We start from the raw sequence: 25795 nt of genomic DNA, 5'->3' as shown, positions 1-25795 counted from the left end.
GTCTGTTCGGTGCTGTACGTTCACTGATCAAATACACGAATTCCGGCATTGCGTTGAAAGATGGCCGATTTTCTGACATTTGAAACAGCGCATAACAATAAGTTTACACTTTGTCAGGTATCCTTTGTAAAATAAATCTCTGCAACAGTAGCATGTTATGTAGAAGTTTGCGCAATACATGTATTAGGGGGATTATATATTTGGTATAGGTCTGGGGTACTGGGATCTAGGTTTTACACATAAAATGTAATACCTGCGGGTTAATTACCTTTAGAATTCTCCTCAAATTATCACAACCTGCCTTAAGCGTGATTTTAAAAGGAACACAATGATATAGTTGAAGTGCTGTATATCGTAAAATGGCATAATTAGGAGCAGAATGGGAATATACTCGCTTTCTCGCAATATGCACTTGACTACTCGTATACACAATAGTTTTGTTACTCGGAACTGTCCTGAGTTAAAAGACTTAATTATTTCTTTGATGACGAAAAGTCCAATACATCTAAATCACGTCCGGGAATCTCCACGGCAGAACTCAAAACTGCCTCTTTCACACAGCGCGCACATTTCACTCAAACATTCAGCTAACACAATGAAGGAATTATAAGACTCTCACACAGGTGTCTCTTTGACAGGAGGAATGACACTAAAGCAAATCAAACAACACCTTTACTCTCTAGCTTTGTCCCCATCTTTCGGGGATTTCACGTCAATGTTTTCAATAAAAAAGAATTAGAATTAGAAAAATAAATTTACATTGGAAATTGAGATTCGTATTAAGTTTACAATGTGACACATTTTCTTTCACAGAGGTATCGACCATTTTTTCTAGAATCTCAAAGATAATTTGCTATAAGCCCAGTCAAACCTGTTTTAAAAAGGCTACCTAATGTTATCTTTTATAAAGGCTTATAAACCTTTATACAGGTGTATGTATACACAACATTTCAATGGTGCCATGAGACATTGGTATCCGATTTGAAGAAAACGTGTAAAAAATGTAGAAAAATAGGTTAAAATAAAAGGTACTAAGTGAAATTAGATATAGAAGAATAAAGGACCATGGAAGTACCTGGAACACACAACTAATGTAATGTAGCGGTACGTTTTCTATCTCTTAGTGCGTTACTGATTCGGTTGTTTCGTTAATAGTATTTATGTTGCACCTTACAGTCAGACATGAAATGTTGATTTAAGAACAATCTTAATATAACTCACGACTTTATAAATTTAAAATAGATTACATTTTCAGGTAAAGTCAAATGTAATTGATTTGTTTTAAGAAATGCTTAAACGTTTTAAAAATTAATTTTTGTCGTAGTTAAAAGCTAACGAAATTCATCGTGCAAATACCGTTAACAACGGCGTTTTGTTTAGTCTGTTTTGTGCTTTTTCGGGGACGTATATTTACTAATTTGGCTCCAATAGGAATATTTTGGAAAAATGATCTATAACCTGTTCTGTGTTATATTAGTTGCCTGAATGATGATTCTGTTTGATGTCAATGAATTTTATAAATATCATCATTTGGTCTCTCATACACTCACTGGAATAAACAATATACATGTACCGTTATGTTTGTCTCTAAAATATACTGTATCATTTTATCATTAATTTTACCATAGTGTAAATAACGATGTTCCACAGAGTTGTATTGCACATTTGTCTATTTTTTATTTGCAGCAGAGACTATGATGACCCAACAAATCCAAAGGTCTATAAATACACGATCAGAGGTAAATTTTTAAAGATTACTTGATGTAATAAAAAAAATGAATAAATAAGCGAAGAGTCAAACCTATTGTTAGAAACTTTGCTTTTATATAAAAAGTTAAGAACATTTTATACACTTAATTTATTTAGTAAAAGTTGTCAGGTTTGTAATCATTTCCATATTTATTCAGGACTTAATTACAACCAGAAGATGCGGATATTTTGAACAAGGTAATAAAGGTACATTTTTTCAAAATAATTCAATTTACGATGATGTTTGTCTTTACAAAACAGCTGCATAAAATAAACCTTGTATCATGCATTCAATTTGGTAAAGAAGATAAGTACCCTGTGTCCCTGTTTCCTGAGAGCTTTATCACGTTGCCAAAAAAGGCCATAAAATTTTACCTTGACTTTTCAATAATTTAAAAAAGGCACTTAAAAAAAGCTTATCACGGCAAGATTTGGGAGATTTAAGACACCTTTATTTTGTAACGGAATAAAAAAAAATGACGATATTTTCAGTGTCTTGACAAACCATTGCATTATTTGATGGATCGATAAAAAAGTGTCAGCTAACTAAATAATGATAGGATTGAATCCCGATAGGACTTTGCAGTTTTTACCTTATATGTGTTTGAGGTCTAATTCTGTGTTATTTAAAAAACAAGATTTAAACGGGTAGTGTGTTTAAATTTCTGCAGTTTCGTCTACGTTTGAGTCTAAAGAGGCCTAATAAAATATCAATGTTGATACTAAAAAAACTGATCAGTTTAAGCTTGTCCGTTGTTACATAAAACTGTGAGTTATACATCTACTTTTTAGTAAAATAAGTAGGTACATAAAATTTCAGCTATTGGCGAATGATTAAGTTTTCTTTTTTAAGGGACATTGTGACACACAAACCCATGGTTAAGCTAATATCGACATTTTACACGATTTCCACATTTTTTATAATCATTTGAAAAGGTACACTTTTAAAAAAATTTACAGTGTTCAAAAGTAAACGAACGAAATTATGCAGTGAAAAATAGAATTAAGCGTTGGATTGACACAAAATATCAAGTATCTCATCTGTTTCATAGCCAGGCAAGCGCAAAGGAATGTATATACTACAACGTAAAATATATCATTAGCCATTGGCCTTTCATTGGAACTATGTTGAGATGCAATCTGGATGAATGCATATTTCTAACCAGACATAGAATAACGTCAAATTAAAAAAAAAACTTTTCTCACTGTGTCAATCCCCCTGTAGCTATTTTTAGACAGCAATTACAATCACGTGACACTTAAATCGACGTCCAAAACAACACGATTTGTTTACATGTGCAATTTCCGGATGAGTTTTAATGACATATTAACTGTTAAGTGATATCTTATGATGCAAGATACCTTCCATATGATAAAATTTTGTCAATCTCGGCTTATTTCAGTTGTCGTAATCAAAAAGTAAAACATCTTTTTTGAGTCACCGTACGTGTCACTTTGATATTTCATGAAATTTTTTTTAAGTATTTAGATGCCATATATTTTTCGAGTGTTCCTTAACTGCCACTAGGGATTAGTAACCGGTCGAAAAAGTCATTTTTGGTTGCTTACAAGTCGATTCAAGTTTCAAACATATTATGCCGACTATCAAATCATGAACTATGCACAGTAGTGATACTTGTATGTTAAAAGAGTAAAATAAGACACAATCAAGAAGAAAATGATAAGTACATTTATTTGAAAGCATTCCTAGATTATCGGAATTATCTTGTACATTCAGTAACTTACTTTGATGCACATTAAATACGTGTGTTTTTCATACATGCTTAAAGATCTTGGAACTACATCTTAAAGTAATTAAGCGATAATAGATTCCGGCAAGAGAGTAACGGTATTTTGCCATTGTTATCAGTTCTACAAATAAACAGTCTGTTTTCTTAAAGCCATTTCAGCATTGCAAAACTACTTCAGTAACTTTTGATTGAGTGTGCATGTGCTGTGATGTAACAATATGGTACTAGGAAACGTTCTACAATGATCGAATGTTTCAACACAGGGTTTTTTATTAGTTTAGAATGTTTTGTTTAGCCTTACATTGAGCATTCCTTACCAATGAATTGGTTGTCATGACGTTTCTAAAACTTCTTCTGTTCAATAAAAGGTGTTATGGCGAATAAAATACGTAAGCACAGCGAAGTTTGATTAGCGCTCTTTCCCGTATATAGGGAGTACCGGTATATTGCGATAAACGTAACAATGAAAATCGACATCTAATTTGACAGTTGGATAAAAACAGGAAAAAATGCATATTTAGGAATTAATATCAGCTTTGAGCATATCTAATCTTATATTTGTAATGACCACCATAGATAAATTACTGTATACAGGGTTATTTTCGCCACGTGTAATTTTCGCCATTTTACACTTGCAAACAGTTTCGCAACATCTTGAATTCGCACAGACTTAGTTGTATTCAAAGAGAGGTCAAATGAAACAATGTAGTTCGCCCAGTCTTAAATTCGCCCGCTGACCAAAAATGTGTAAATAAAACGGATGTGAATATTTCGTTGTATACAGTATTTACCCGGTTTACATTGCTCTTTCATGAAAAGTATATTATAATCAAGACTCACATTTTTCTCTTGGTTAAATACTTGTCTTTGTTTGTTATCTTTTTTAGACAATTTGGATGTGATAACAAAACCAAAGTCTACACAATCAGAGGTGATTTTTAGAGAGGCAAAGGTTATATATTTCCATGCAGTATTTAGTCTTTCAACTACATAGACAAAGAAGAAAAAATATAGTTTTAAAAGGTCTTGTTTTATCATATTGATATTGTTCTTGGATAAGATAATATTTACTATTGTATCATTTACATTTATTCAGGACCTGTATAGAAGCCGAAGGTTCGGATATGCAGAAGCAACCACTGAAGGTACATGTAGTTAGTCGTATTCTATTATGAATATTGCAAACAAAGCCGCTAAACGAAATTTAAGATTGGCGGCATTTATTCATTAAAGGAAATCTGTTTGCTCTCATGTTCCTATGCTACTGTGCCTGATCAAGACCATAAAATGTTAAATAAATGTCTATCTGCATGACGATAACAGTCATACAAAGAATATAAACAATAAGGATAATACTTGAGCATATTTGGATTTGATTTATGGTAGTTTTAAATGGAAAAGGAGCTATTGAGACAAAGTATTATTACCTAGCTGCCAAGGTACCGGTTTCCCTTACTCCTTAATAAAAATATTAAAGATGTTTCTGGAGACACATCAATATTAAAGTCATTCATAGGCTATTGCTGATTCATATCTTCTTCAGAGTACTAGTATTTATAGTTTGGAAACTCAATTATCATTAGCCAATAACTCTTAAAATTTATAAGGTTTTTTTATAAGTAGACGATCATGTTTCCCTTTTTAGCATGCTACACATAGATAAAAGCCTGATTTGTTTTTCAAACAATATTGGCAGTACAACATCATGTGATATGGGGTCGTTTGGATAACAAACAATGATTCTTTAAAGCAAGGTTTGCGGATACAGGGAAATAACTCAGATTTTGATTGTAACGTAAACACTAGCTGTTCAATTCTAACTTAAATTTAAGCATGTTTAAGATGAATAACTTAAAACTTACGTATTATATATGTTTTGACGAAACGGATAACATCTCCATCCATTTTGCAGTTTGAAATTATAAACTCTGACTTTTTATATAAAACATAATATAAGGGGACGGACAAAGTCATTTGAATTTTATACTAGGAAGAAGGAAAGTATGTATTTTATTTAAGCTAGAATGTCTGAACATTTTGTTATTTTTTGTTTTCAATGTCAAATTATATAAGGAAATTTTTATTTTGTTATTTTTCTTAGGATTATTCCTATAACATACCTGCAAAAAAGTATAACATATCAATTGTTATGTGATGTGAAACTTTACAGCATATACGAAAGAGAAAAATAAGTGTTAATTCACAATTAAAACAGAGCATTCCTTCGTGTAGACCCATGCCTAACCGAAAGGATAAATTAATTCAAATAAGAAATAATACCATGGACGGGGAAGTTTTCAAATTTTTAGAAGAAGCACTGCCTTAAAATTGCCATTATTAATCAAAATGATTTGAATAATTCAAAAGCATCTTACAACAGTAAATATAAAGATTCGTTTTAACCAAAATCATTATACATGTACATGTGATGGGACCATGCACATTTAAGGATTTAAAATCTAGAAACGTTATTGTGTACACTTTTGTACCATACTATTTTCAATATGCAACGAGTAGTCGTATATGAAAAACATCTCAAGACCAATACTTGAAATATATTTATTGAAAAGAGGCAAGCAGTTATACGCCTCTATTAGTATACACAATGTCGTTGCAAACATGTACATGTATTTTATTTTTCCACATCTATTTAAGTAAGCCTGTTTTATCTTATATAACTATGTTTGCACAAAACTGCAAGCAAATTTTATAAGAAAAAATCGAATTCTGATATATGGAATCATATTCATTTACGTTTGTCTATATTTATTTGTAGAACGAAGACCGAGTCCCTTCCTCTCAAACTCGGAGGTTAGCTTTGAAAAATATGGCGTCATCCGTTAACAAAAATCCAATAAGTGTTTTTTATTTTATCTACAAACTTACTTCAAGGTGTTGGAAAAATGATCAATTTTACAACAAATATTTACGTAGTCTCGTCTAAAAATGATAGCCAAATTCAAGCTTAAATGATTTAAATGAACATCACAACACATTTTCCAGCATCCATACATAGCTCAAATACAGGGGATTGTGTATTCATAATAAGCAACAAAAGTACAAAAGATTTAAAAAAAGGACATATCAATCGAGCGTGATGTCGTTCAAAAAGATCTTAACTTAGCATATCGTACATTTTCAGTGCTTACAAGCGCACAAAAGATACGGATATGTTGAAAAGGATCCACTAGGTACGTATTACATCATTTGTCACGATATGTGAACAAAGCGGCAGAAAATAATGGCTGTTTCTATTATACCTCTATGAATAATATCTATGTAAAATTACAATGAATAGACAATTTAATTTATCAAACTGTAAAATAGTTTCTGTTCTATCTGCCCATGCCCATGGTGAATAATCATTGAAACAATTCACCGGCGGAATTCGATTTTCCTCTTTTTTAAACTCAGAACACCTCTGACGTAACAATCAAACGATCAAACGTCGATCACTCTAATTTGTTTATCATCAAGAAAGTTTGCATCTCAGATAAATAAAGTTTTCATCGGTATAATAAAATGCCTATTTACTGACTATTCGGACGATAGCAAGTTTATTGTTCCCCTCGAAAGAAACTATTTCCCTCGGCTTCGCCTTGTGAAATAGTTGCTGTCTTGGGGGACAATAAAATTCATATCGTCCTTATAGCCAATAAATAGGTATATACTAATTTGTTCCTTGTAAGAATTGAGGTGCATAAGCAAATAAGGGAATGAATTTATTTAAAAAAAAAACAACAAAAAGACAACAACAAAAAAAGAAAAAAAAAAGAAAACCCAAGAACAACAACATCGTACATGTACTTTAATTTTGAAATTACGTTCAAAACATTAGACAATATGGGTAGCTTACTCAGCAATGTTCAGGTCTACCAATGTTGGTAGAAATATGGAATTGTTAACTATGACGTCACAGAAAAACAAAAAATGCTAAAAAAAATTAAAAAAAAATTAAAGGAATGTTTGATTGTTATCTGTTCAAACACATTAAACTACTTGAAAGGTTACCCCAGCGTACAACTTTGTAGTTAAATAGCGTTAGGTATTATACAAATATTACATGGCTTCGAGGGCGACACACCAGAATATTTGCCCCGATGTGACAAGAAAGCCCATATGGCTTTTCAGTAACAGAGGGAGAAATATTCTGGTATTGTTGCCCGAGAAGACCTGAAGTATATGACGATGTGTTTGACATCTATCTAATTATAAACCTAACTACGATATTAACAAGGGCTGAAGGGGATACAATTAGCAAATCATTTTCATATTTTGTTTACGAATTAATGAGATCTTTTAGTTATTAGAAAGTGCTGCTGCTTCGGTGAAATCTATAGAATGAATTACTGTAAATACGAATGTGACATGAATTTCAACAGAAACTCATTTCTTAAATATTTATTCTAATAGAAGATGAAGGTTTGACAAAACAGCACCACTTTTGTTATTCTACTAGAGAGGTTGAATTTAAATTTTTAGTTCAAATATGATGCCCTTGTGATATTTTTAATGTGTTAATGACCTACATTTGGGAGAATAGTTGAAACATATCACGTCACTGTCAATTCAAGGTCAGCACTTAATGTCATTCAAAGTGGTATACACTACTGTTTCATTTAATATCAATTTTATATCGTAATAAACTAATTAACATAAATATTTGGTATCTAAATATCCATCGTTTTATGAAGGTTGAAATCCGTTGATATTTTCATAAGACACCTTTTCAGTGTTGCATAGAATTTTATTGCACTAGAGATGCTATAATTTATACTAAATACATTTATATTTAGTTTGTCTTTTTTAAAACTAACTAATCGTCGGGAATCCTTCAATTATATTGTATACTATGGTTTAATGACAATCACGGGACCGGTTTCCATGAATTTTATGAAAATCATAGTTTAACTCCGCCACCGAAAGTAGTACGCTATTAGGAGTTACTCCCCTTAACTATCCTTTCACTAAATCTACGTTATAGAGGATTACAGTTGAAAATGTATAGATAACAAAATGCCCCCAAAATGCGAAAAATAAGATTATGTTATTTAAAAATAAAAAAAAAATAAAATAAAATGCATAACTCATGACAAGAACAAAGTTTTGATCAAATACATATACAACACATATTCAAAAAACAAGACACTATATAATGTATACATCATTTGTTGATTATAAGTATTTATAATTATCGGGGATTTTAATGTTAAAACACTAGCAACGGAAACATTTCTTTCTAGATTTTGTACCATTTGAAAGCTCATGCATCCCTTTATGATTTAGACCTAGAGAAAATCTGAATACAACATTTCTTGAGCTCGTTTGAGGAAACATTGAAGATCTTCGCTTTTCAGTTTGAACTGAACAATTCTCCGCGTTCAGAACAGCCGTATAATGGGGATGGACATATTGTTGCCCTGCATAGACAATGAAACCATAATTGTGCATACCATTTTTGTGCAATTATGGTTGCGTCCGCTTTTTGAAAATAAAGTATGTCCAATCTTGCGGGGCCAAAAATTGAAGGCTATACTGCAAATCGACCTATGGTGTGAAGACCATACTTTGTGTCCAAGAAGTTGAATAACTATTGCACGTACTTTTCTTTCAGGCGACTTAAGCTATCCGATGCTATGTGACACCACGTACTGAATACGTGATTCTTTATAGCCTTTGTTCATATTGCAACAAAATCAATTCGTTTGGTCCAAGTAGGCTATGGTTGAAATGATGTCCGTCATCACTTGAATAGTTTTCCGAGTTTAATGGTTCTTGATTGCTACCAATGCCATTAAAACAGCCCACATCTCCCAATAGTTTGAGTGTTTGCACCTTATTGCACTGTCCCAAAATCCTTGAGCTTCCTTATAGTTTAGAATGACACTCCAACCAACTTGTTATAAGCTATGCGTAGATTAGTTTTGGCAGGAGGGTACGTCCGTTTTAAATGTATAATGCGTATATCCACCATAGAAAATCAGATTTTGTCGCAGCTATGAGAATGTCACAGCTAATCAAGTACTAATATTCTATAACATTTCTATAAAATCAATCTTTAAAATAGATCCAAGGTAATAGCTTATCACAATTTGAGCTTTTGGTGGTCAAGTACAAATATCTTCCTATCTAATTTCAAACACGTATTTACATAATACAGATCATAGATTAATCTTAACTTTTTCCTTCTTTAAGACTTAATTCCATTATAACCTGATAAATGGTTGTTTTGTAGATGACGTAATTGTTCAAATTCCGAATACAATGTGAACAATCGAAACCAGTGCAAGCTCATAACATCATTTTTTTTTTGGGGGGGGGGGGGGTAAGTAGTCCCCTTTTTTAAAATCTTTGATTTATTAATCTACATGTGATCGAAATTCCGTATTTACATATGTGTGTTCACCTTGTTTAAAAAGATGAAATGGTCATTTCATAATTTTTTTTTATATTATGTACATGTAAGTTTATACAAAAAAGTGTTGCTTAAAAAGAGAGTAATTAAAATGACTTTGGCTTCATGAAGCATGTACGGTGTTAATATTGGTTAATTTCAGTAACTTAGCGCATCTGCCAAAATACAGGTAAAAAACTGCAGACACAGAAAAAGTACAAAGTTCTGTTCATAGAAAGGATCTTAACTGAATAAAAATAAGGTAGGAACATACGATTTCTTTGGGTGCAATGTATTTAGGCATATGGCAACCACACGTGCAGCTTATAAGATCACGGCCCCATTCATGCAAAGGATTGCTTTGCTGTTGAATGTGTTTTTAACAGGAACTGCACTGTTGAACAAATCAGAGCTTACATTGCCCGCTCTTACACGTGAATCTCCTGAGAGAGTCCATCAATCCCCGTAAGTCTAATCTAGCATGGCATGAATGACAGAAGTCTTTGTTGAGGTGCTATTAATTTTTTAGAAGTCCGCTCTGACCAAGCAAAAAGATTGGGGGACTTTTGGTACCTGCTGATTTTTATGCGCTGAGCCCCAATGGTCTCACCAAGCAGTCATTCTTTAAAATTTAAAATGACTCTTTGAAAAGACAACACTTAATCAAATAGTAGCATTTGTTGAGTATCTTGATCTTAACTAGTCTCAGTGGACCCTAGTCCTATTTGATCAAGAGAAACAGCCCAGTGTTAAAAACTTTACAGGCACCCACGTGTTTTGAGTTTCGGCGTATTTCGATCCCTAAGCGTAGCTTCCCTATTGTTAAAACTACCACATTTTGAAATACTATCATAAAATGAAGAAGTATTAGCTTATAATGGTAAAGTATCAGCATGTAATGTTGAATTATCAGCACGTAATGTTAAAGTACAGTCATGTTATGTTAAAGTGATAGCATGTAATGTTGAAGTATTAGCACATAATGTTAATGTACCATCATGCAATGTTAGAGTATTAGCACGTACTGTTAAAGTACCATCTTATTATGAAGATTATCTACATAAAGCAGTTGAGTCGTTCTATTTTAATTGTTTATTCATAGTCAATAACCAGTGTCTGCTCTTGCAATCTGAGTTATTCAGTGTGGCTTTGTAGCTATCATATAGAAGAAAAAAGCTGAAGAAAAACGAGGTGGCGACAGATTGAAAATTGATTAGACCGTTGTCCATGTAATCGAACCAGAGGCGGGTTTATTTATCTTGCTCTTGTCTTGCATTAAGAACAAGAGCCTTAAAATGAAAGTCGTGACAGAATTATTAAAAAATTGCAATCAAGACTACAGTCTCTGGTTTCATTGGTATTGGACTATTGGCTTTAATACAATGGGTCCAGATGCCTGCTGTGTCTTGCTTTGTAGTTTAATGGTTTGTTGATAATGATTGATTAATCGTCACAATTGTATATAAGGAATTTAATAATAAGTGAGCATTTTTGTGTTTTGCATAAGCTGATAAAAATAGGTATCAATGTAAGAAAATCGTGCTTTGAATTGTAATTTTAATTCATTTTTTTTTATTTTTGAGAGCATTTTGATACCATGTCAATTATTACAATAATGTTTTCAAACATTTCTCAATTGTTAACAAAAAAAATACAAGATTAGAACACGTTTAACTAAAAACAATTTAATTAGACAAGAAATGCTAATTTAGCAGCTTTAAATTCCAGCTTTTACTGACTATAGATGTCAATAATGAAAACAAACGCTAATAAGACTAATAAACTTTAACTCAATATCAATTGCAATGTACGGAGTGTTGCAGAGTATGTGATACCATTTGAAATTCAAATCAACTAAATAAAGTTTGGCCTTAATTTGTAAATTGTGACTCAAATAAAAAGGGAAATAATTTTATTTTTTCCATGAAAAAGTTTATGAGAAAAACGGCCATTCATTAAACTATGATGTCACAAAATGGCATTATATTTCTTTGAATAAAAAATTTATTCAAAATGAATTGGACGAGAAAGCAGACATCTACCGTTTTAAAACTGTGTCAGACTCTAGATATAGTTTATGACATAATAATATCATGGGCTAAAATAGCATATTCTTTAAATAGTGAGAAGAGTTGAGAAAATGGGTTCCGTACAGTGGTTTTTGTGTGGAAGTTTACTTATCCTATTGACGTTGTCACCGAGAAAAAAGAATGCCATTTTGACGAACTTTCTGTTTTGTTGTTTTTTTATAAGCAACGCTCAGTTTGACAAGAAGTAAATGTTTGTGAAATTTTTTGGGTGATAATGATTGATTTGTTTGATAAATGTAAAAAAAAAATATTTAAATAGTCTAGGCATAAGATAGTATGTGGCACCTTGTATTTTGATTTCGTGACGCCCCAAAACAATATCGGTTGCTAATGCATCGAATGATTTCAAATAAAACGGTATTATGATCAAAGAACTGATCATGATTGAATTATTCTAATCCATATAATTACACACTGACAGTTTACAAACACTAATTAATAATTCTAAGAGAGTATAAAAGAAGCCGTTTTAGGTACATGTTGTCAGAAATTGTTTAAAGCTTTACAGTGAATGGATTGCAATAACCTCTGAATAAAATGGGTAAGACAGCTTATTTATTACGAAACACAACTTTTTACGTTTTTTTTTAAAGAACAGGCTTAGTCCAACTGAGAAATTGTGGGTAAGATACAATGATTTTTTATTATTCAAATCATAAAATTTACAATTCCATTTAGGATATAAAATTTCATTATATTTTTAATCAACCAAAAACACAATCTGCAACCATTAATTAGATAAAAAATAGTTAGCAAAAAAAAGTTGTTTTGTCTGAGGTTGATCACATCTATTCTGTATTTTACTGCAACTGTTTTTTACAAATAGAGAAATGTGATTTTTTTCTGTTCACAGTCCAAAAATAATTGAATTAGTCAATGAATTTAAAACACTTTCTCACTGTTCAAGCATGCGACAAAACCAACATGTTGATAATGAATGAATACGTAAATAAAAATTATGTTGCCGAATGGTAAAAACAGGTATCTGATTCCATTGTAAATAAAAGGTTTAAATGAATTATAATACGTAATAGTACTTGGTTCCCATTGTTGATAAAGTGTCAAACAATAATTGTGTACATTGTAAAGGAGGGCCTGATTTCCTTCAACTGTATGTTATGCAACAGGAAAAATGTCAGTAAAGAAAATAACTCTGTAAATTAAGGGGCATATATATTTCTGGAATTTGAGCTATAGATTCTTCTAGTTAGGCTTCACAAGACGTGCTTAGTTACATGTATATACGATGTACCGAGACTTTAAGATAAACATGGTATAGAGTCATGTTATAAATCATCAATTTGAAGGAAATATGAAGCAAACCAGCTACCAATTATAGAGAGTTTTCTTTTTTCTGTATGAACATGAAATTTAAAGATCTAGAAAGCCTAGAGTCCCTTTAACATCGGCATATAAAAGATGTTGACCTCTAAGAATGAAATTTTTACTTTTTAAAGGATCTCAAAAAATTGCTCTAAAGTACGGTAAAAAAATATATAAAAATTAACACACTACGATATTATAATTATCGATCTAGCACATAAAGACTTCTGAAATCATTTTAAATAGAACATTGGTAAATCATCAAAGTGTCACGTACGTTCTACATACGATTTTTCAGACACTCTTCTTATGCATATCGTTACTGTGGTTTTAACAAGAATAGGGTTGATATTCTCTAAAATTGTACCTACTGTATGCTTCCATAACAATAGTCAGAAAAATCATGTTTATTACATTTTTGAATTTTTCATGGTAGGAATTTAAACAGAAAATGATTTGAAAGAAAATAGTATAAATGAATGAAAAACAAATCTTGTCATTTAACTGACGTAAAAACTTTCTGTTTTGCAAGTGGTGTAATATTGATTAAATTAAACTGTGACCAGTGTTGTGACCTAGCTTATGCTGTTGCCTCTGTATCCAATAATTTGCATATGATTTAGACTCATGCAATAGTGTGAGGAGGTCCTTATACGTGTGTGGACTATAGACAACTTAACTGGGTAAGCCATTTTTCTATAAAACAGTGACCATTAGAATAATGCAAATGAATTTGAGACAATGTAGAAAAGTGTTTTTGCCTTTACACAGAAATATTCTATTCCTTTAACATTTGATATTAAAATGGAATTTTTTTACAGCGCGAAAGCAACGCCAGATGAACATTTACGGTCCTTTTAACAATCATAATTGAATGCAATAACTTAATACTTATTTACATTTATTTAACAACACATTGGATATGTAAGAAATCACTGCCCTTTATAACATATTTTCTCTATGTCTGAATGGATTGTTTACACTTTATACTTTCATTTTTATTAACTGGATATTTGGTTCTTGATATAAAACGTTTTATATATTATAAATCCTTACAACAGATATTAGATAATCTGTCATCAGCCTCGATAGAGATTTTATATATATATATATATATATATATATATATATATATATATATATATATATATATATATATATATATATATATATATATATATATATATATATATATATATATATATATATAATCAAAAAAGAAAATGAACAGTTCCAAAGTTTCTATTCACTAGCGCTTTCTGGATTTACATCCTTCTTCAGGTGAATGTACATAAGTTATGAACTTGTTTTCCTTAGAAACGTTTACTATGACGTCATGATGTAACGAGAGTCTTTTCAGGGAAGGAATAAATCCATGACGTCATAATACAATATAAAACGTTAAAGTTCGGGAAAACTGAATTAGACACAATATAATAATAACGACATCAATAAATTTACAAATACAAAGACTGGCTAGAACAAAGATGATTATACAGATATTTAATGTTTGTTGAGTTTTGGGGAAAATAATTTAATAAAATAGTTCTCTTTCACAAGTCTCATGGCGGTTGAATCGGTTTTAAGTTTATAAAATGGGAATACTTTATAATCTCCCTTAGCACATCTGTCAAAATGTTCACTGCATGGGGTGTTTCTGGTACTGGGATCATTGATCTGTTGGCGATGGACGCGCATGCGGGCGGTAAGTTGTGTTCCGGTTTGGCCGATGTAAATTTCGCCACAGTGGTTACATGTTATACAGTAAAGCAGATTTTTGGATTTACACGACATATTTTCATTAACATAAAAAGTCTTGCCACATTTAAAAGAAATAGAATCTCCTGTCTTTAGGAAAGGACACGTGCCGCACCTGGAATCTCCGCATTTGGAAACAACATATTTTTCTGCTGTTGAATGAAATTTTGCTCTTGTCAATATTTTCTTCAGATTTGGTGGTTGTCTTTGGCTATGGAGTAGGTCAGATTTTTTAATTAGTTGTTGAAGTTCTTGATCCCGCTCAATGATAGAAAAATTCTTTTTTGCTTCTTGAAATATATTAAAATGTTTGGGATTGTAGGTTGTAACAAAAGGAATTAAAAATGAATCTTTTTCCTTTTTTCTGGTTGTTCTGAGTATATTCTGTGGTATTTTCTTTGCTTCTTCTATGGCCGAATCTATTAGTTTCCCGAAAAACTAATAGATTCGGCCATAGAAGAAGCAAAGAAAATACCACAGAATATACTCAGAACAACCAGAAAAAAGAAACACTAGCAAACCAACAACACTCGTTATCTAAGTGTCGGATCAAAAGATACACGGTTATAAGATGAGATATAAAAAAGCACTAAAAATAACCAACGAAACGAACAATAAAGTAAAATATTGTCAAATTTTCGGGACAACTCGTCCCTTCTTCAGGACAACAAAAACAAAACTACATAAAAAAGAAGAAAAACATCTACAAAACTAGCACTAAACTACAAACTAAATAATATATAAAAACTAGATAATGTATAAACACCGGATCAAAACGTGGCAGCTACATCTTTGTATTTAAGATTTCTTAAATACAAATATATATATTAGCAAGATCAATACTCAACTGGCATATCAATCGAATTTTAAGCCAATCTTACGTACAGTAAGTAAGAGATGTATTGTAAAAAGAGTTGGTAAATTTGCAGTCAAAGATACAAACTCGGCATTATAAACTAAAAAAAAAAAAGAATAAAGAAAATAAACAGTTAAAAAATATATGTAGATAGCGCATATATTGTCAAATTGGATTTACACACCTACTAAGTGGGTCCAGGGGCATGAATACAACGTATGTTTTTAGCATGCAAAAATAACCAAATAAAAAACACTACAATTTATGAACAAGGGAAAATCTTAGATGACAACAAGGTACAAAAAATATAAATCGTTTACAAATTCGATCAAATTAAACATAAATTATATTTATTATTTATTACTGACTGACACATTTTCTCCTACAGTTGAGAACGATTTATAAGGGAAGCAAGTCTACGTATTTTTTTTTACATTCAAAACATAAAAATATAATCTCTCTCTCTCTCTCTCTCTCTCTCTCTCTCTCTCTCTCTCTCTCTAAAAAAGTCATGATGTTAAATGATAATTGTCAAAATATCACATGGTTGAGAATGGTGAAAAATCGGTGTGCTCAACGTTCGCACCATAAAGTATACTATATGTCTTTATTCTTATAAACAAAAACATGAAACTGAAAACAAAGCGAAATTGTTTTGTATGTATCATATCAAAATTATAATTCAGACTGCTTTCTTCGTTTTCAGATGCAGAAGCTCTAGAGCAGGAGAAAACACAGAAAACATCTCGACCATTTGGTTTTTCATTCAAACTAGATCAGGTAGCAAACACATAACTTAAAGTTCTCGTTTGAATTTAAGTGCGTATAAATTTTAATTATAAAATTAACATATAAATGTTGGGTTTTTTTTTAAATATTTGCATTAGAGTAATAAACCATCACTATCATAAAGTAATTTGTTCAACAACAACCTTGCAAAATTAACTAAAATCTTTAGATTTTTTTTCAGCTATAAACTATTATCAAATGATGAAAATTAAAACTCTTAATTTTGGAATTCAAACATTTCTTATATGTATGAATTTCCTGTAACAATGCTGATCTATACTTCTCTTCCTTTCAAGGTGATTGACCAAACCTTTTAAATTTAAAACACCCTTCCGTCATGCTAACCGAATATAGGAGACTATTTGCAGTCATTGAAATGAACGTATTGCAATGTAGACATTTCTAAAAATGAAAAAAAAAAAACAAAACTAAAAAGCATTCATTTTCACAAAATATGTAGGTTAGGGTATAAACCGTGTGGCGTGAAACGTTTTAACAACTTTTTTAAAATAATAGACTTGTGAAAAATAATTTATATTACATTTGTACTAATTTTTTTAAAAAGTAGTTTCCTATACACTTAAATGCTACGTTCAACATCTGAGGTATTTGTTACTATTAAATCATTTTTTATCCAAAAGTTAATATTATTTTGATCAAGCCTTTATCATACTAATATTTTAACAAATTAAACATACCGCCTTCAATATATTAAATACGAGGGTTGTCCCAAAATAATGTAGACAGGACACATAATTTATAATCTGTTCACTGGAGTTTCATTAGACTTCTATGTTTTCTTCAATGACCCTTTGGCAAACAATGCTGAAAAGTCCAAATCTGTACTTTATTTATTTCTCGAGAAAATGAATAATTAGTAAGAACAGGTTTTGTCAGGCGGCGCAATGTGCGACGTCAAAAATTTCCAGTTTTACGTTGTTGCTAAACCCTCCACATCGTTCACGATAACATTTACGTTTTATTTCCGAAAAAATCTTAGAAAAAATATTATCTTTGAACATGTACTCTGCGTGCACATTCAATATATATTTCTAGTTTTGTTTTGTTTTTAAATATTTTCTAAGTACAAACGATCTGTCGGCTCCAAACTTGCCCTGTATTACTTGTTGTCTAACGTCCGTCTTACCGAAATGTGTCGTTCAACATTTTGACGTCCATTGATATCGTTCGGGGTTTCTTTTTTCCACTTATTGTCATCATACTTGTTCAAATATTTTCAATGTTGTTTAACTACTTATTCACAAAACGCATTTCTCATCGATTTTGTTAATTTCATTTACTTCCAAAGCCGCTTAGGATTTATTTCATTACAATGATTACAAAATTATTACAAAATTGTATCAGTTACTGCTGCGCCGCCTTAAACGCTGAAAACGTCATTTTATTACCACTTAACTTTTCAACTTGTCACAAAACGCGCTATAAAATATTTAAAAGTTTTGTTATAGCTAAAACATTTTCTGAGTAAAAAATAGAATTATTATCAAATATCGGTGTATGTTTTATTTGAATTTTTTCATTCGAAAAGTACTTTTCCGCCCAATTTTCAATTCATTATGTTGATTTTACCTTTTTGTTTTTGACATTGCGCCGCATGTAGAATTTCTGATCTAACATGCTTTCATTTAACTAATTTAATCTCAAACAATATTCGATTTTAAAACATTATTTGAATGCAAATTTCTTGAACCCTTTGTGGCACAAATTTCATCTTCCTTTGTCTTCGATTAACTGAATAACGCCACTTGTCTACGCTATTTGGGACAACCCTTGTACGATGACTGTTGATTTTATAAATACACATTCTTTATAATAGAGGTACATGTAGGTAATTTATAATTTTGATTTTGAAACTTGCGTTGTGTATAACTACATTAAGGTTAAATAACGTGTTTGATGTGAGCATTTAAGAACATTTTTAAAATAACTTTTTGATAATTCAAGCCAAAAATATACTCCTACGTTAAACGTCACCAAATAACATGGTGGTAAAGATCCTTGTTAATCTAGAAAAAGGCCTCTTTGCTTATCACAACCATATTCTGAATGTGTTTTCAAGTTCATGATTGCAGAGAAATAGATAAAAGTTTAAGAAATAATTTGTGTTCACTAAAAAGCTATAATGACATGCTCTGATATTAAATCCCCCCGACCTCAGGTACTTTGAATAAATCGGATGACCTAAACATCTGAAACTGCATGAATAGGTTAACGTCAATGACAACATTTGTGGTGAATGGATATTGTTAATAAATGTTTGTACTTAACATTTTATATTTATAGCTACCTTGTAATTCCGCCATCTTTCCTATTCACACCGATTGTGATTCATACCTAGATGGAAACTTGAAACTAATACGATCTAGCTCTAACTACTTTATAATTCAATCAAAACTTTCATCAAGCTATAATTAGATACATCTTGGACGGAACAAATGACGTCACACTCAGATTATTTTAATTTTTGTACAACTTTTAAAAATTTAAATAATAATATATCTTGCATATAAAAAGCACTGTTTATAAATTATATCAAACACTTTCCTTTCAGAATCCAGAAAAAAGTTTGAATAATAATACAGAAAGTATTCTTCGGGAACGGGAAGAACTGAAAATCAAAGGTAAAATGGTATATGTAATCATTTACTCGTATCCGATTTACTTACCATGAATGCAAGAATGCATGTTTATTAAGTTCCATATGAAGCATGAAAACTGTCCTGTTGGTACAAATGGTAGTCAAACATCGCCCTTGCAACCGTCTAGACGTACTGCTACTTCGTTATCAGTTGACCATTAATTGTGGAAAACATATAATTTGATTTTTAACGTGTGCATCTGTTACGAATTCTCTATTTTGTTGTAGAAGTAGTTGTAGTTACAACAACAAAAATATGTTGCATTGTATGATAAAAAACTTTGCAAATGCAATTCTGTATCTTATGACTTCCTCAGCAGTTAATTTATTACCAAATTGAATTCAATATGAAAAAATAGATGAAATATCGTATCTTTGATTCAATGAGACTGGCTATTTTAAAGACATATTGTATCGACGTTAGAAAATATGAATGATGTTACCTATTATTTTGAGAATTTCAGACGTGGCATCAAAAGAACCCTTCCATGTTCGTTTCTACAAGATGAAACACTTTCAACATTTCCAATATGTTTATAATCAAACTGCTGGTTGCCAATCCCGCTTACAAAAGCTGCAAAATAACATGGTTTTGACAACCCAAATGGCTAAGGACATGTTCATCAAAATCAGGATCCTTGGAGAGTTTAAAGACGAGGACCTTAACCTAATATCAAAAAAAGCAGGTAGATTTTTTTTGACATATTATAATGAAAAATATGTTTTGCCGTTTGTTTTTAATTTTAGTTTGTCTTTAAATTTAATACAATTTTGTTACAGGAAGAACAAAATTAACAGAAGGTCAACCCATATGGGAAGCAATGCCTGTTGTTTGCTTTCAAAATCATCATTCATCCAAATCAAAATTAAAGGTGTGTATGTGTCAGATTTGTTGTATATATAAGTTCTTTAAGTTTTCCCTGCACTTGTATTTGTTCTACATGTAGCTTTGATTCATTTCGTTCGTAATATTTCATATGCATTCAAGTATTTCTCACACTATTGATAATAAAAATATCACTTTATTTTAATTTTTTGTATATTTGTATACGCTAGGGTCTTCAAATATTTTTGTAAATTTAAAAGACCATTTGAATGTTGCAAAAATATCTGTATAAATGGAAATAGCAGCAAACAAAAAAAATATATATTATATTGCAATACGAGGGCCTTATATGAATTTTAAGAAATTTCCATTATTTTATATTTGACATTTTAACTTTATTTTGTAACACATTATTACCATTTTGAAGGAATATGATATCCACCGAAAAAGTGCATGTCACAAAATCCTTATAAAATCGGACACATTTTATGATGAAACAGACGAAAATGACGATACAATAATCAACGTTGCCCGAAACAGAACACATATTCAAGAGGCAATTACCTCATGCTTGGAAGAACCGATTAATCAGATGCTAAATCAATGGTTGAAAGATCTTAAAAGTGCAGATTCAAGCAAATCTTCATCAAGAATAATTGCTGAAATAGAGGCAATTCGCAAACAGATGACGTTGGAGGACAATAGAGATTCAACTGCTTGTTCTGCTCTACTATGCGATGAAACAATATCCGCTGTCCCTGAAGAAATCAAAAACTTTTTATTTAGGTAACTTTGAATTTTGATACCTTTTAAATGTAAAATAATTAGTTTTCTTGTTGTCTTAGTAAATAAAAAAAAATGCTTAAATAGACACCTTGCTGGATGTGGTAAGCTTGTTTCCAGGATCAACCTTGTACATTTATTACCATTGATATTTTAAAATGTTAAGGATAATCATTTAAAATTCAAATGTTTATTTTATCCAACAAAAATCCATGTTTGCAATTTCATTTTAATCGATTGATATTTATAACAAACTCGTTTGGGATGATAAAGAACAGCAGTGGCTAGCCCTTCTTCGGAGCTCTCTATTAGGGAAACAATCAGTACAAACTCTGAACTATTAGTAAAAGTAGTAATGTTGTAGAATAAGCTTCTTAGTTCCGAATTCGTGTTTTCCTTGGCCCTTTTTTATTTCATAGCAACATTTTAGCATTCGAATTTTATCCTGCAATTTCCAAAAAACTCATTTTTTTTTAGTTCTTTAAAAATTAATGGTACAGTTTTAGATGATTTATTTATAAGAAAATCAAATTTTTATTTTTTAATTATATATTATTAGTCATATTAATTCGTGGAATATCCACACACATACAATATTTTGAGAATTGACACATCATTCCACATACATATTAAAGATCATTTGTGACTCCCCTTCAACCGAAGGAACTTACGCCATCGTCGTGCGTTCTACGTTGTACTAAAAGTACTGCTATCGTGAAAGTTGACAGAACAATTTTATCATATATCCTTTATCCTGCATCTTACATGTATCCTGTAAACAAGCCTATTTTATCCTATCCCATACAGTCCAAATTTAGAGCTTCTCTTAGAGATACAGACACATTTACATAAACCCATAAATTTACAAAACAAGGAAACATTTTATCTGTGCATCGATAATCTTAATTGTACACGGAAGTGCTGGTAAAAGTGGTAGGCAAAAACCATGATAGATCGAGATTTTTCAATCTTCGTCGCTACTGATTATTCCATCCAATTGAAATTTCACGGTTTATTCCGAGGGGGGTGATTATTTGATTGTTTATTTTGAGGAGGTAAGAAAACCCAGGTCGACGTTTTACTGGTTTGTGGACTTTTTTTAAAAGTATGCTAGCGGAAAAAAGAAACTGCATTGTAAAATTTAGTATAATTTTTCTATATGTATTCTTTGTATTTATCAAATTTAAATAATCAATAATAGTAAAGTTTTTGAAAATATCGGATGGTAACCGTCCGGGTGCACGGACTTTTTCATGGTTAGTGAGCACCTGTTGTTAATTGAATAATTTGTACGCACAAGTTTTACAGTCCAATATTGTTTGGAATAAGAACTGTAAAGGATTCGTTTAAATAAAATAGTTTCAATAACATTTACCCCTATGTCCTGCCACGACTCAACGAAAACCAACGTAATCGTGCTGTTGAGATGCTGCAACCTGGAATGCTGTTGCAAGACACTTCGGAGTTCCCTTGGAAATTTTACTCGAATACGATTGGCTTCATCATGCAGGATAGGATAGTATAGAAAGAATTCAACTTATGTATTTCTATCATGTACTATGCATCCTGTTTCCTTTCCTATCCTTGTCAGCTTTTAGGATGGGAGCATCGTACGTTAACTTCCAAATATTTGCAGGTTTTGTTAGCAAAGAGCATATTCAAAGAAAGTTAACAAAAAGTTAAATGAACTTAACACCGAAGATACCTTATATTTTAGGCAAAAAAGCATTAGTGTTTTCTCATAAAATCCTTCTTTTTCTGAAAAGTAATTACATTTATTATGAACTCTTACATTTCAAGACACAACATTCACAAACACATCAACGTATTGGAAGTTACAGTTATCTACTAAATATATATATATATATACATATATGTATATATATATATATATATATATATATATATATATATATATATATATATATATATATATATATATATATATATATATATATATATATGTGTGTGTATATATTGAATAATTTGACTAAGTATCATTTACATTTTTTGATGAAATGTCAGTATTCGTCTTCATATTTATTTGTAGAAGGCCCGATGTAAATTCTTTTGGAATATGGAGAAATTCGTCGTTTAAAATCCTTGTCGAAGAAACTGATGAAACCATGTTGAGGCGTGATCTAACTAAAATGAACCCAACATTTTTTGAAACATATAAATTAGAAGTTGAAAAACGAAAAATGTTAGACAGACTGTCTAATATGATGCAAGGAGATCAAATTATGGCAAAGATACAGAACGAAGATGGAAACTATCGAAAAGGAACACTTGGTGGTTTTGTAACAAAGACTGACGAAGAAGAGAAAAAGTTTGCGTTGACTTGCAACCATATATTTCCCGAGGTAGATGAACCTGCGTATAACCAAAATCTTGAAATCATCGGATCCTGCTTGTTTACAACAAGGGAACAATCCTGCGATTTTGCGGCGATCGAAATAGAGCAGTCATTTTCAGACAAATGCGACGTTTATGTCAAAAGAGATGACAGAAAGAAAACCAATGCTCAAGTGTATGCTGGAAATATCGAAAATATTGGACTGGTTCATAAAATAGGAGCCACAACAGATGTTACCAAAGGTAACATTCTTAGTCCCGAATGGCATGAAAGGGTTCTCGGTGAGAATTGGGTGTCCATTTTTCTTGTACAGGGGATTGAAGGAAATTTTTCTGAGGAAGGCGATAGTGGATCGCTAGTTTTCTCAAGACCACGAAGTGTGCAACAAAATAATGTTGATGTCATGGGTATGGTATTTTCCAATAAATTAACGGTGTATAATAATGAAGAAAACGAACATGCTGAAAATGTTCAAGATGCAGATAATATTTCTGGTTGTTTTCGCATACATACAGCTCTTGACCTATTTAAGATGAGCCAAGGGGAAGATTTTGAAGTAAAATTTCAGGATGATCTGTCGTCATCATCGCCTTCGTCGTCACTTTCTGATGATTCGAACGAAGAACCCATTTGAAGCAAATGTTGAAACGCTTCAAAGCTGTTTTGTTATTTTTGACATATAAACACAATAAATGCAGCAAAATTGATTTATTATATGATCTCAAGGAGCCAGCTGATTACTTTGCGTCATTTATTGTTACAAGTATGCTCAGAAATCCATTCTGCGATACCAGAATCTAACTTTTTTTTCAGACCTTCTATCATGCTTATATTTTTTGAAAAAGTGATGTGAACATGTGAACATAATGATTTTTCAAAATATAGAAAACACTGAAGATAACCGGTCCGGGAATCAAAATGTATTGCGAGTTCTACTTCATATGAACATATCAGCAAGGCAGCATCTGTGTTTAGTATACATACTTTCAAAAGATCAAGAGGTGTGAATGTCGCAATTATCAGCATTGTAAACTGTCAGTATGACACCTTCTTTAAGACATTATGTAATTTCTTTATAGTGTTATTTTTGATTTTGAAAATATTTATTAAAAATGAAATATATATAAACAATATGAATAAGAAGAATTTTTTTATATTTTCCTCATTTTAGATTCATTTATGATTGAAATCAAGTTGGATATAATTTTTTTATAAATAAAAAAAAAATTCTACCCCCTTCTCATTCTCACTCTGAAAATATTGGAATATCTCCTTTTCTGTGGCCATTAAATGTAAGCCCAATGAGACTGAAATATTACACCATTACCCATGTTGGAACAACTTGCACTGTCTATAAATAACTGCATGTCAAAGTCTCTTGTCCAGTCAACTATCTTGAATAACGTCACCCCATTAAAGAAATCTAAATACAAGTGCCAAATGTAAATGTATTTCGTCATCTCGGAAGTTACTCTATGACGTTGTTGTGGATTTGTTAGGCCGTGTGTAGCGTCATAGAATCGACCTTCCTAAAGGAATAGACAATAAACAAAAATTCAACAACCCTGTAAGTTTTTACTTGAGTGTTACTTTGTTTTTATTCAAAATAGACAACAACTCTGCCTTGAGCTGACACAATCGGTCCTGAAGAATTTGAACAGTCATGTTGTAAGATTATTTTGTAACCAATGAAAAGTCAAAATGTTGTGGGGTTGTTTTTCCTTAGCTTAAGGAACCCCAAGTCTCCTCAGATGGAACTAAAGCACGATACGAGAGTTGTACAGTCCAATGTTCCTAAACTACCAACCAGTAGGAAATCGTCTAAAAAATGTAAAACATTGCTACTTACCGACTGTTCCCTAAGTGCCCATTCTAAAAACTGAAAATTTCTCAAACTTGGCACAACCACTAGCACATCCAAATGGTAAACACATATCTAGGTAACTTTATCCAGAACTGTGAAACCTAACAAGTCAAATCAGAGGGGTTTCTTGGCAAAAGTCTAAATGCTCTTTTTATGTCAAGGCGTGTTACTAAAGCCCCCTTTCCGACCTTAGCTAACATATCGAGTGCAGACTCAAAAGATTTGTTTCTTACTGAACAATATTGGCTGTCAATTAAGTCATTAACACTTAATCCTGCTGGATAAGATAGGTGATTGATAAGCATATAAGATCCATCTTTTTGGGGTACTAAGCCAACTGGTGAAAACCTAATGTTATGTAAGATACTAGAGGTGAATGGGCTTTGTTTGAAATACATATATAAGATACAGTATGTGATAAACTAGTGGTTCCTAAATAAAATAGTCTAAATTTTCATATCAGCAAACCAAGGCAATCCTAAAACACTGCAACCAAAGGAGTCGTCATAATTTTGATCAATTAATCTATTAAATGAAATAGGTAGTTTTAGAAATGAATTATGTTTGTACATATATCAAAATAAATGTGTTAAGAAG

General features: G+C 31.3%; 1 protein-coding gene across 1 annotated transcript in view; it reads left to right on the top strand.

The window, feature by feature from the left end:
* LOC128170674 (uncharacterized) overlaps positions 1 to 24403 on the top strand; it is a 31019-nt gene extending 6616 nt beyond the window's left edge. Inside the window, exons 2-13 of the mRNA XM_052836438.1 lie at positions 1687 to 1739; positions 1908 to 1947; positions 4388 to 4431; positions 4597 to 4645; positions 6277 to 6311; positions 6643 to 6691; positions 16628 to 16701; positions 19283 to 19352; positions 19834 to 20055; positions 20150 to 20241; positions 20623 to 20981; positions 23029 to 24403. Coding sequence (XP_052692398.1) covers positions 1687 to 1739; positions 1908 to 1947; positions 4388 to 4431; positions 4597 to 4645; positions 6277 to 6311; positions 6643 to 6691; positions 16628 to 16701; positions 19283 to 19352; positions 19834 to 20055; positions 20150 to 20241; positions 20623 to 20981; positions 23029 to 23968 — 2027 coding nt within the window. The 3' untranslated portion in view covers positions 23969 to 24403. The remainder of the gene's footprint in view (positions 1 to 1686; positions 1740 to 1907; positions 1948 to 4387; positions 4432 to 4596; positions 4646 to 6276; positions 6312 to 6642; positions 6692 to 16627; positions 16702 to 19282; positions 19353 to 19833; positions 20056 to 20149; positions 20242 to 20622; positions 20982 to 23028) is intronic.
* The last annotated feature ends 1392 nt before the right edge of the window (positions 24404 to 25795 follow it).

This window comes from Crassostrea angulata, chromosome 2, assembly GCF_025612915.1.
Source record: "Crassostrea angulata isolate pt1a10 chromosome 2, ASM2561291v2, whole genome shotgun sequence".
Taxonomy (NCBI): domain Eukaryota; kingdom Metazoa; phylum Mollusca; class Bivalvia; order Ostreida; family Ostreidae; genus Magallana; species Magallana angulata.
The sequence above is the reverse complement of the archived record's forward strand: the minus strand, read 5'-3'. Positions and strand labels throughout refer to the sequence as shown.